Genomic DNA, 13,543 nt, shown 5'->3' on the forward strand with positions numbered 1-13,543 from the left:
ATGAGAGGTTGGATGTCTTAGGATGGCAGAAACTGCACTTCTAGAAACAAATTCATTGGCGTAAGCATCACTGAACATAATGGAATGAACCTCTGAGTAAAACACACATGAGGGTGGGAAAATGCCATCTTAAAAGTAAGGTATTCCTCACACATGCTGAATAATTTTCTCTGCCACACTCCACCTGGAGGTTGTATATTTGGTAATATAGCAGCTTCGGGAATCTAAAAGGTAAAGCTCTGCTCCAGGAAGAGCAGAAGCAGCTGCAGAGGCACTCAGTTGATCATACACCTGAGGATGATGCAATCATGAACAAATTCACTGCACTACTGTAAATTTAGACTTTGCCTAGGATGTTTAAGGCCTATTCACATTGGCTGTATGGACTCCCAGCTGACTGAGCCTGCAAGAAGGCAGTTGTCAAGCATGTTGCTTAGACTGAATTTACGATGCACCACTACGAACCTAAATCACTGGTCGCTTAATTTTAAAAGGTACTGTTTGATTAATTCCTTAAGTTACTGCAAATGTAGGTTCTGGAGCATTTTCAGAAGTGCAGCAAAAGTTGATCTCTGCTGAATTCATGGTGAGAGCAGGAACATAGCCAATTGAGGCTCCGACAGGCTGAAGCAGGAAGTGCTGGAGTAATGCCCCTGGGTTCCAAAACTTTAAAGGGCAATCCTAGGCATTTCTACTGAGAATCAAATCCCACTGAGTTAAACTGGACTTCCTATCAGGTAAGCGTGTACATAGGATTGCAGCCATATTCTGCTGAATGCTGTTTATATTCAAAGCAGCATACAAGTCCATGCACATTACGCTCTGCTCTGAGACTATAAATATGACACTCTTCCCATGATGTTAACCCCTCATTATTGTACTTGTTCTATCGGTTCTGAAAAGAGCACCAGCATAATCCTGCATACCTGTGCAGTACCTTCCTCAAATCCTTTAATGACCTCTTGCCTGCCGATCTTGAACCTGAAAGGCTTGTTTCGATCTCGGGAGGAATCAAACTTCTTTCCGTTCTGTAGCATTCCTGCCAGAACACAAAAACAGCTCTTGTTCCAGTCAAGCCTGCTGAGTTTTTGAGATGGTGGCACATTTGAAAAATGGCTGCTGAAGTCTGAACAAAACAGATATGCTCTGCTAGTCTTTAAAGGCTAGGCTAGGAAACCCACATACGGAGTTAGCTGCAATATCCCCATGACAGTGGTTTGTTACTGTAGTTATCTGGGTGGTGGTAATTCAGGCCTAGAGGTCACTACCAAGCCTTGGGTCACCTAATAAAGGTAAAGGTAAAGTGACCGCTGACCATTAGGTCCAGTCGTGACTGACTCTGGGGTTACGGCACTCGTCTCGCTTTATTGGCCGAGGGAGCTGGCGTACAGCTTCCGGGTCATGTGGCCAGCATGACTAAGCCACTTCTGGCGAACCAGAGCAGCGCACGGAAACGCCGTTTACCTTCCCGCCAGAGCGGTACCTATTTATCTACTTGCACTTTGACGTGCTTTCGAACTGCTAGGTTAGCAGGAGCAGGGACCGAGCAACGGGAGCTCACCCCATCACGGGGATTCGAATCACCAACCTTCTGATCGGCAAGTCCTAGGCTCTGTGGTTTAACCTACAGCGCCACCCGAATGCTGGACACTAAAAAAGCAATATTTTGCTCCCTTGGTGCTGGTCTGTTGCAAGACACTTCCAGCTGTACTATAACAGGACTGCATTTATCCTTCAAATTCCAGACTATGAATGAGTGACCAATTTCTTACAACTGCGTAACCCTCCCAGCAATGCTGTTGCCTGCGAAGACCCCCCAGAGTCATCCAGACAAATAGGCAACTAGGGCAGCCGACACAAGACTATCCGGTTACAGACAAACAAGCCGCACTTTATATATTCAAGAGAAAAGATGACACAAGCAAATAAGTAAACAAAAAAACAGAAGTTCTCAATATTACGACTACCAATAAAACAACAGAGGCTTTTAATTTTTTAAAACAATGGAATATGAATTTTGTATATTTATGCCAAAACGCTTGGCAGCCATGATGGACTTTCTAATGTGAAAAGGGTTAAAATTGTAGGTGTAAGCCAAGAGAGAAAACAAGGATAAATAATAATTTTATAGACTGCTGTCATGTCCCTCCCTTGCTTGCCTTTGTTCTAAACTAATGTGTGCGTACATTTTAATCAAATTGATTACACAGCAATACCGGTATGTTTCCCTTTCAAATCGCACATGTTCCTGAAATCAAGAACAAATAGAAATTGGCAAGCCAGAATACACTCTGTAAAGTCTGACCTTGCATTATGCAGGTTGAAACAAAGCCTAGAAACTTCAGTGGACAGCTGTGTAATGTATAAACTTTTTCTACTAAAGGCCAGTGCGACCACACTCAGCATCACTAGAAACAAAAGAAATGTGCAAGAGAAACCAGTGGAAACACGACAAAATGTTAGTTGAAATGGCACACACATATATACACAGCATAACAAACTCACACAAAATATAATGACAGAAAAAATAGGGAAAGGATTAAGGCTTTCATTAGCATTCCCAAAATATATGGGGTGTTCCTGCCAGCCAAAATGAGTGCCAGGTGTGCCTCTGTGCCCAGTGGAGCCAATAAAATCTTTGTGTCTAAGCATAAAATGAATCATACCTTATCCAAGATAATCTGCCATCACTTAAGGGAGATCATCATTTAAGTGGGGAAGCATGTTCTGTTCAAGGGCCGCATTCCCTTGTGGGCAACTTTCCAGGGGCCACATATCAGTGGTGAGTGGGGCCAGAGGCAAAATTGGGTTGAGCAATGAATGTAAACTTTACCTTTGTATATTAGGGTAGTTTCTACACATATTCTATCCTCCATCCAGGAAAGCAAGAGGCATGATCAGAGCAAGGGTAATTGTGTGGCCTAAGGGGAGTCCTGAGGGCCAGGCAGAGAGGCCTGAAGGGCCATGTTCAGATTCCAGGTTCCCCATGCCCAACATAAAGGCATGGAAATAGAGGTTTCCCCAGGTGCATAGTGGAAAATTTTGCTGTGGGAGATATCGGGTGATGCCCTATAGTGGCCCTGTTCTGGATGGGTCCTGGGGAAATCCTTAAATTTCTCAGCTGCTCATATTTTACTCAATTATATTCCAATGCTGTGGGCCTTAACAAAGGGGCAACCTAATGTCCTCTGCCCTCTCCCACCTGAAAAAGCTATCCTTAGGAGGTGGCATAAACAGAACAAACATTTGGACATTTGAGATCCATACTTGGAATTGTCTGAATGAAGTAGAAGCCCAGAGGCTCTGCTGGAGCCTATTCCCCACCCTTTCCGCCCCTCTTCAAACAAATGTCATGGGAAGAGACTAGAAGAACCATAGGTAAATATACCTCACCAAGAGCTTCCAAAATTAAGTGGAACTTAAGAGTCAAAATAGATGTGACATGGTAGCCTTGTCTCGTTTAATGATGTATCTGCCCCACTGGTGCCTAAAGAGAGGGGTAATGCCTCTCAGTTCATTCATAGCCCACCTTTCCACCAAGGAGCTCAAAGGGCATACAGTGGTACCTCGGGTTAAGTGCTTAATTCATTCCGGCGGTCCGTTCTTAACCTGAAACTGTTCTTAACCTGAAGCACCACTTTAGCTAATGGGGCCTCCTGCTGCTGCCGCGCCGCCAGAGCATGATTTCTGTTCTCATCCTGAAGCAAAGTTATTAACCTGAGGTACTTATTTCTGGGTTAACCGTGTCTGTAACCTGAAGCGTATGTAAGCTGAAGCGTATGTAAGCTGAAGCGTATGTAACCCGAGGTACCACTGTACATAGTTCTCCTTCTCCCCATTTTAGCCCTAGTCTAACACTTTAACCATGACCCCTCACTGGTCCATTCTCCTTTGAAAGAGATCTGTGACCGAGGGAGCCAAACACTCCCTCATCTTACCTTCCTGGCTAATGTCATTCAATAAACTTTTTCTCAAACATGGTTCCAGTGCTAGACTTGAGCTGGCCTTGGAAAAAAGCATCTGGGGTGACAGAATGTGAAGTAGTAAGACAGGAAAGTTTCAACTCCACTTATCCACATATCCCTTCCTTGTAAGTGAATGGAGCATGCTTAATATCAAACACAGCAGCCCCCCCCATCACATCTTGCTCAGCATATGACTAATTCCTTAGCTAATACTGTCTACTGATAATATGGCTGAAGGGCAGTCACACCTCAATTAAGGCTGAGATGCTTAACTGTACCAGATACAGCTGCACTGGTGACATGCTGACTCATCCCAGAAACTCAGAAGCTCAAGGATACTTGAAAAAAAAATTCATCTGCAAAGAGACAGTATGAACATCTGCCAAAAATCCAAATATAGCTGCAGCTGTTTTGAACCACAGTCTAAAGGAATGTAGGAACACAGACCTTTTTGCTTCTATTCTGAATACAGTGAGTACATGCTTTACCTGGTCAGGGGAAGTTATTCACTCATGCTGTTTCCAGGTAAGATTCTCATTTTTGCAAATCTCAGTTGCAATAAGAATACATTATTGGTTGTGATTTTGGGAATGACTATTATGCCACTTGCTATTAATAGTCCTTGCTGAGAGCCAATCAGCATTTTAACAACCCAATATGGCTTCGGCTTCTGAGTTGCTTGTCATCTCCAGCACAGACAGTCACTGAGTGCAAGTTTTTGCAAGGCTTGCAAGTTAAATGCTCCTGCTCATGTCCTCTTTTGATCCATGTAGCACGTAGGGACTTTACATTGAGCCTGTGCCTTTGGCTGCTTTAACAACTTTGCTTCAGAGACATCAACCAGCAACAACTTTGCTTCAGAGACATCAACCAGCACTGGATAATGTGCCTGTAATTAACATTATGAGAGGCCTTGGGACATTTAGGCGCTGAAAAGGGAATATGATGAAATTGGGTGGCGGCAGAGCTCGCTTTACAGAACAGGGTTTCAAATAATTCACCAGGATGGTCAAAATATGCTTAACATTGCTGCGTTTCCAGTCAATTTGATATCACCTGCCCTTTATTTATTGAAAAAAAGATTTTACTCTCCTCAGTTGATTATATTGTGTTCATATACGCATAAACAATCCAACCCAATCTTTATAATGATCACTTATCAGCCACCAAGTTACAGTCAAACAAATATGATTATAAATTGCAATTTACCGGTCAATATAAGAATATTAGAAATTAACAACATAGCAAAAGAGAAGGATATGTGTGTGCATTGTCACACATTCACAGTCATACTTAGAATGGGTTATTGTGTGCTAGTATCATTGGTAAGAAGATTTAATATAAGCAGTAAATGTAAACATAAACTGTGGACGTCCCACTACTCCAAGCAAATAAGTGAGGCAGGGGGAGAAGAAATAAGAGAGAGGTTGCAGGTCTCGTTCAGATGACAACATGTTGCCAAGCATCCCAGGAAGACTCAGGTATGCTTTCTTTGAAATATTCTTGCAATTACCCCAAGACAGGACACATTTGACAGATCACATAAACCTTGACTTAAATTGTTTTTATACATTATTTTTCCCCATTTTGAGGGGGGGGGAGAGATCAAGCTGGATTATGAAAAATCAGGAGACAAGTAAAACCAGAAACTGATCATATAGAGAAGGAGGAGTTCAAAGAAACCCCTAGCATGTCAACAACACATGTGAGAAGTCTGCAGAATCATGCCCCTCACTGCCCATTCTGCTCCATTTGCATTTAGCTAGGGTGCAGAGGAGCCCTATTATAGACATGCCTACATTTATGCATGGAGTCCTCAGGGTAAGGGGATTCTGGGTTCTTTCACATGGAAGAGAACACATTGCACACACATTGGTAGCTGCTTACTTTCGGTCTCTTCTCACATTGGCTGAATGCCTAGTGGGGAACATGGCCAGAAAACGCATCAACAATGGGCAAAGTTAACAAACAGCTCCAGAGCCCTTCTTTCTCGTGTGCTTTTAAAATGTGAATGGGTTCATCAGAACTTCTGCCTGCTATATAAAGATGGTCGTGTTGACACCTCCATATCCCTGGCCAGAACTGATCGTGCAAGGACTAGGAAGTCCTACCCACCCTGCACACGGCTGCCATTTAAATTTTAGTGATGGTGCTGATCCCTTGTTGGGGCAGGGGGAGTTTAACTCAGTCACACTCCCCTCCCACTACTGAATCAGGGACAGGCCTATTTAACTATATGTAGCACTGCTTTGTTCATGCATAGCTGCCATGAAATGACAAGCTGTGGCAGAGGAGTAACGTTCCTTTGACCACTGTGTTGAATCAAGCACCATGAATAAGCCACATAGCAATGAGATGAAAACTGAGATAGCTGAAAGGCAATACCAGATTTTAAAGGGAAAGTATTTGTTATTTCACCTGCCAACTTGCCCTTTGCTCACTCATCTGTGAGGCCATTGGGTTGGGGCAGGGAAGAGGATGCGAGTATGGTGACGATGGAGGGAGCTGCCATCTTTTCTCTTGGCACTGATAATGCCTACAGCCTGATCAACAGAGCTGAGATGCTCTGTTACAGCAGGTTTGTCTGGGCAAATCAGGCCTGAGTACCATGTTTGCAATCAAACCCACAATAATAGTAACAGTATTTTATTGATCCTCCCAGACTATGACAGTCTCCAGTTCTCTCTAGACCACATGCAGTAAACAATACCAATAACCAGATGGACTGATAGTCCTCTAGTCTGATATCTATTTAACGTATCAACAAAAGTTGTTGACTAACAGTCTTGATTTGTTGTACACAGCGAACAAGCAACTGGGCACTTTAAAATGCATATGTGGTATGCACAGCTGATGAGACCAGTTAAATGGATGACACCTTCTATTGCAGTGTGAGCACAGAGTGGTAGTTTGGTGGTTAAGCAAATTATGAGGTTATTCCACCTTGAGCACTGATGCAATGTAACTGCCTAAAAAGCACAATCCGGGAAAGAGTTTAGTCACAATCAACTCATCCGGGGGTCTCAGGTAAACCATGATATCTAAGCCATAGCCCCTACTGTCTTCTGCAAGAAGGGGATAATATGATCCTACCTGAAAATGTTGTTGTGAGAAGTAATGAGATAATGTATGGAGAATGTTTTGAAAACTCAGGACTATATTAATGTGAGGTATGAGTTATTGTTACTGAATACTGCTTGTGGCATGATTCAGAAATGTGATTTAACCCTTGCGACATTTTGCCTTGCTGCAATCTGTATTTTCATTTTTGTGGTTATGAGCAGCTGCTGCTCGGTTATTTATTTATTAGCCTAATGGATTCCTAACCGTGTAGGAGACAGTTACAAAGCCATGCAAGACACACACTTTAGGGTTTCAGGAAATCCTAATCTGCACTGCCACAAAACATGCAAAGAAGGAGCTACACTTTTATTTGAACCTGCCAAAATTAGAAAGTTCAGTCTTTCCCATTTCTCTAGATAATAATGTCAGTCAAAGCCATATATCAGAGTCCTAGGTGGTCGATTGTTTCCCAGCTTTAATGCAATCTCTGGGTGGGTATATAGCAATTTCACCACACATACGCATGCACCTGATGAGGGCTTCCAATCTCTCTAACTATTTGGCAAGATAACACAGGCAAGCATGCTATCCTGAGGTTAACAAGCTCACAAGGGGAGGGGGTGAGTATGCCTAAAAGGTAAGTAAAAAGAGGAGAGTTTGTATTTTGGAAGGATTTTTTATGTCCTTGACAGACAGACATAATCCTCCCCAGGGATGAACTTTGGGAAACAGCTTCTGCTACTTTAGATGGCCCTTTCACCAGAGCAATTTTGTAGCATTTAAAAATGTGCTTTCATTATTTTCTTTCTTTCTTTTTACAAATAAGATGACAAATGATATTTGTTGTTGCCTAAGATGTACAGGTGTATCATTTTAATAATAATAAAAGAGGACAACAGCCCACCTGAAAAATGCAGGGAAGGGCAAGGCAGACTACATACCCAGAATTGCTGGACTGTATCTCAGCCAGAGACATTAGGAAGGCAGGAGGGAGGCAAAGGGGAGCCAAACTATCACTTTTGTATCTTACTTCTCACCCCAAGGAAGATCAGACCTCCATACAAACTTGTGAAGTAGTAAAGTTAGCCAAAGATATATAGCCATTTCCAGAGCTATCCTTTCACAAGCAAGAATTGGGAAAGAAAATAACCCCCCTGATTTGTTAATGAAACAATTGCTTTGATTCAATTCACACAGGAAGAAAAAAGGCATGTTGTGTGGGAGATCTGTGACTGGCTCTCTCAACACTGTGAATTGCATCCTTCTCACAGACAACAGTTTACCTAAGAATGAGACAAGTGTTTTGTGTAAGGAGTTACCATTGTCTTTTCGGCTTGCTAATAGGGAATACTGCTTGGATTGGTTTGAATGGGGAGCTAAAGGTGTCACTCAAAGGTTGACTGGGCAATTTCATCCAGGCACTGAACAGACTCAAACCTGATTAGCTTCAGTAAAATATCTTCGGGTTATGCTGCTGGCCTGGTTAAGAGAAGGAATGAACCATAGGATTACTGTTAGGAGGTCATGGGTCAATACTGGCCCTTACTGGGCGAGTCTATTCAGAGGCTGCTTGAATGTCATCAACTGGTAGATCACCAATACAACTTCTGCTTCATAATAACACCAATGCTACATTAGAAGATTGGCAGCTTCCTGAAGACAACAGGAATACAAAGACATTTTCAAATGACTAGGCTTCCCAAAATGGCTGCATACACATTTGCGGGAGAAGACAACAATAGTACACACTGTGGGTAGTGAAATACTAATTTTCTTATAATAATTGATTCACATGTGGGGGTGACATTCAATCCAGAAATTCACAAGCAGAAGGTGTTGTGTTGCATTTGTCTCATTCACAAAAATACTCTAGACTTGACATGAAGATGTTAAATCTATGGATCAAAGCTACTCTTATAATTCTCAATTAGCAATCTCTATCGCAGCTGCCACCCTTCCTGGTGCGTCTAAATTATACACAATTTCAGCTCATGTGCAAATCATCATTTCAAGCTTTGCTTGATTCGGAAGGGGGGGGAGGTGTAACCACAGAACTCTGAAATGCCACCTGCCAACTAAATGGCAGATAAATATTTTAACAGCAGCCACTTCATGCTGGGAAACTTGGCATGGCTGTTGAAGACAATCAACAGCACCACGACAGAAATGTGCATCCTGTATGGATTAGCTGAAGAGGCATGCTGGAGCAGGGCGGGGGGACTCTGACAAGCAAGACAGGATGGCGTGTGCTAAAATGGCAGAAAACAAAGTACTCTCTGGTTTACAGCAGTGGCAAAAGCCTGTCTTGTGGAAATTCCTGCCTAGCTTAAAGAAAAACATCAGTTATTACTGGGGACGGGGTAGGGGAGAATCTGCCCCAGGCAGTGAAAGAGGCCAAGATGCTTAGGTCTAGCTTTCACTGGCACAGAGCCATATATGCAATGAAAGGCTTAAGAGAACTTTCAGCTGGTGTCTCTGTGCCAACAATAGATATGAGCAGCAAAAATATTTACAGAACTAAAGTGGGATGAGACCAGAAGGTGGGAAGTCGTGCTGGCGCTTAATATAAACACAAGAGCACCATTAGAGAGCCTAGTTGTGACCCATGTTGGCTTACCTCAACCCGCGGGGAGCGTCTGCACAGGGAGCCCTGACAGATGGGGAAGAATGACTCAATCCAAAATTCATGTCACCTCCTAGCACAAGATCTCTTTTCACACATGCTGTTCTGCCCAGGCCACCCCTTGCCACAAGGGATATATTAATAGCAACATGTTCATACTGTACACACTGCAGGAACGCAAGCACTTCCATAGGAAGGGTGAAGTCAGAGCTGTAAAAACCAAAGCAAACCATTTTTTTAATGGCAAAAGTCAGAGCTGTAAAAACCAAAGCAAACCATTTTTTTAATGGCATGGACATCCCCTGTTAGAATCCCCCACCCCAACCTTTTGATGTGCAATCCAGTGCTTTCTCAAAGAAAGGAAATCCAAAAAGCTCAATAATGTTTTGCTTTTGGAACAAGCAGGCCAGGAGGCAGCTGTACAGTAAGCAACACTAGAAATGTCTATATGTAGTGTTAGAAACTGGGATAGAAAAGCTGGGGGCCAAATGGCTTCTGGGACCTGAGTTGTGGGTGCCAAAGCATAATGTCTAGTCACCACTGGGGGGCGGGTGTCAGCAACACTTTTTATTTATTATTTTGATAAGCATGAATTAATACCCAATTCACATAAGTGACACATTGTTAATATCACATTTTAGCAGAAATTGTTAATACATGTTGAATTTGGTGTTTACAATAAAAATATTGGTACCGTACTTTAGTTTTCAAATCATTCTACTCTTTATTGTTAAACTCCTTAACGTATTGTTTATCCTTAACATACACTTCGAGGCTTCAAAGCACATATATTTCGGTAATATTTGAGTATCGGCCAGGTGCAAAAAAGGGCACCAAGACTTTTTGAGGTTCTTGCAAATGAAGAAACTTTAGGCACAAAATGCGCCTGGCACCCTGCTAATTTCGAACCCTGTCTATATGGCATGCTATTCTCTCTTAATCTTTGTTGATTTTTACTTTTTGGGGGGTCAAACACGTATCACAATATGCCAGTCAATACCTACAATGGGAGGCCTATGCAGGAAAAGGTCCTTGATTCAGTAACAGAGCACATGCCTTGCATGTAAAATGTCCCCAGTTGAAACTGAAGCTCCTGTTATTTTTGCTATTGGATGCTGCATGTTGTAATCTTGTTACATTTATAGCATTGAAATGTGGGGGTTTGTGTGTTATGATTGCTATAGGGATTCCACTCCAGATTTGTGTAGGGCTCTCTTCTCCTGAAGATCTCCCACAAGGCAGCCGAGGTTTAGGGTCAGAGTTTTCCTTCTCCTAGATGGGCTACCTTCCTAGGTTGAAGAGCCCCATCTGCCCTGGTTGGATGGTGCCCTGTATGCCTCCTTCGGGCAACTCCTGCAGCCAAGCTGGTGCTGAACGTATTGCTCTGCTTTCCTTTGAACCACATCAGCAAGGCCGAGATAGGAGTCTTGTCATCTGGGCAGCCCAGGACCTCCATGCGCACTGCCTAGCCTTGTACCCCGGGGATGTCACTTTGATGCTACTATCACAGCAGTTTGACTTCACCCCCAGAGACATACTCCATTCTCTCTTGAGACAGATGGATGCCAACAACAAAACAACTGTTTTGCTACATAATTATGAAATTGTTACTATGTTGTTTTGCAGTATATTACAGTATACAGTGGTACCTTGGGTTACATACGCTTCAGGTTACATATGCTTCAGGTTACAGACTCCGCTAACCCAGAAATAGTACCTCAGGTTAAGAACTTTGCTTCAGGATGAGAACAGAAATCGTGCTCAGGCGGTGCGGCGGCAGCAGGAGACCCCATTAGCTAAAGTGGTGCTTCAGGTTAAGAACAGTTTCAGGTTAAGAACGGACCTCCAGAATGAATTAAGTACTTAACCCGAGGTACCACTTTATTGCATTGTATTTCATATATTATTATGAAATTGATTTGTAGTGCTTGCTTGAACTATTTCCCTCTTTGCTTTGCTGTAAGCTGCTGTGAGCATGATTTATTTTGGGGGTGGGGGCAGAAAAGCTGCAGACACATAAAATCAATGAATGAATAATCTCTGGTAGACCTTGTGGGTTAGTAACTGAAAAACCATTGTCAGTCAGTGTCACTCTATATTTGGCAGTTTCCGATGCTTCACATAAGCAGATTCCTCTATGACTAAGGACATGTGCAAGGACTAGTCATGCTCCACTGAAGAGTAGCCTTTTTGTACCTCTATGGGAAAAAGCAGGCTACATGGATCTACAGTATATTTTTAAGGCCATAGCAGCCAAGCACTGCAGTGTGAATGTAGCTGCATGAGGGCTATGAGAAAAATGAAGAGGAAAGACTGAAGTTGGGGGAGATCCCCTCTTCTACACGTAGAGGAGAATGGGTCATGCCCAGAGTTATGCAGTGCTGACTATAAGGGTTAAAGCCACACAGTCAAATTCTTGCCTCAAATTTCCCCGCAAGTGAACAGATGTACAAACAGCAATAAAAGGTAAAGGGACCCCTGACCATTGTGGCACTCATCTCTTTACTGGCCAAGTGAGCCGGCGTACAGCTTCTGGGTCATGTGGCCAGCATGCCTAAGCTGCTTTTGGTGAACTAGAGCAACGCACGGAAACGCCATTTACCTTCCCGCCAGAGCGGTATCTATTTATCTACTTGCACTTTGACGTGCTTTCAAACTGCTAGGTTGGCAGGAGCTGGGACCGAGCAATGGGAGCTCACCCTGTCACGAGGATTCGAAACGCTGACCTTCTGATCGGCAAGCCCTAGGCTCTGTGGTTTAGACCACAGCGCCACCTGCATCCCACACAAACAGCAATAAATGCCACTTATTAAAACTTTTTAAAACAACAACAACACATGCACAAAATTAGGACTGCAACTTTTAAAACAGAGAAATCTGTCAAGTCAGCAGGTGCCAGTTTTAAATGACGACAACACGTTTAAATTGGTGGAGATGGGAGCTAAGATCACACTTTTAACAAGTTAGTCATGTAATGCTGCTGTAAAAACAGGGGATTAAAAACAAAATATTAAAGATGGGGATTCAACAAGAGGTGGTGTGTTGCAAACGGGCTGAAGCAGTGCTTTTCTTCCAGAAAAAAAAAGGTGCGGGTAGTGCATACCCTTAAGTACCCCCAGAAAAAGCACTGGATTAAAGCCACTCAAGGATAACTATACCACAAGAATGCAGAATGCTGGTTATTATGATGCTAAAAGCAATATAGAGCAAGTAGAACCCTAAGAATTTATAAAATCTGCCAGTGATTCTGGAGCAATATTTCATTTTAATTAACCAAATTATATAAATATGTGTTTCACAGGACCCTAATATATATACATACATTCCTAATATACATATACAAGTATTGCAAGATAAGCTTAGCCGGCACAGAATTTTGCTCAGTTTCTGCACCATGAGAAATGCATGGTGACCACAAATTCCATAAAAGCACTAGCTACCTTTAAAACTGCAAAAACCCTGAAGACATATTATGTAATACATTGTTCTTCAGCAAAGCACAGTATCAAATACAAGGAACCACCTCAGAGGTCCATGCAAAATATGATTCCCACTAAAAATACAATATTGCTTTTCAAAACTGGTTATTTAGGAACACAATCCCCACCCACCCATTTTATCCTCACAACAAAACCCAGTCAGGTAGGTTAGGTTGAAAGTTACTACAAAAATCTCTGTGGAGAGGATACTTGAATTGACAATGCATAAATAAACGTATTGCTTGTGTACTGTGTACTGCATATCAAACTTAATAAGAATGTACCACTGGACAAGTTACTGCAGCTATATGTTGTTCTTGTATTTACCTGAAAATCAATAAAAAATATTTGGATTTTATTTTTTAAAAAGTTACTGGCCCAGGATCATTCAGTGAGCTTAGTGGATCAGAAGG

The 13,543-nt window shown here is 42.5% G+C and overlaps 1 protein-coding gene across 6 annotated transcripts in view; it reads right to left on the reverse strand.

The window, feature by feature from the left end:
- The window catches only part of FKBP1B (FKBP prolyl isomerase 1B), a 51,463-nt gene that overhangs the window by 1,195 nt on the left and 36,725 nt on the right, over positions 1–13,543 (reverse strand). For 3 of the 6 annotated variants that reach the window (XM_053380868.1, XM_053380865.1, XM_053380867.1), the window contains exons 4-5: positions 2,306–2,408; positions 927–1,039 (exon numbers count right to left, since the gene is read on the reverse strand). In XM_053380868.1, coding sequence (XP_053236843.1) covers positions 927–1,039; positions 2,306–2,312 — 120 coding nt within the window. In that variant the 5' untranslated portion in view covers positions 2,313–2,408. The remainder of the gene's footprint in view (positions 1–926; positions 1,040–2,305; positions 2,409–13,543) is intronic. The other 3 variants (XM_053380870.1, XM_053380869.1, XM_053380864.1) reach the window with 1 other exon arrangement.

This window comes from Podarcis raffonei, chromosome 3, assembly GCF_027172205.1.
Source record: "Podarcis raffonei isolate rPodRaf1 chromosome 3, rPodRaf1.pri, whole genome shotgun sequence".
In the NCBI taxonomy this organism is placed as follows: domain Eukaryota; kingdom Metazoa; phylum Chordata; class Lepidosauria; order Squamata; family Lacertidae; genus Podarcis; species Podarcis raffonei.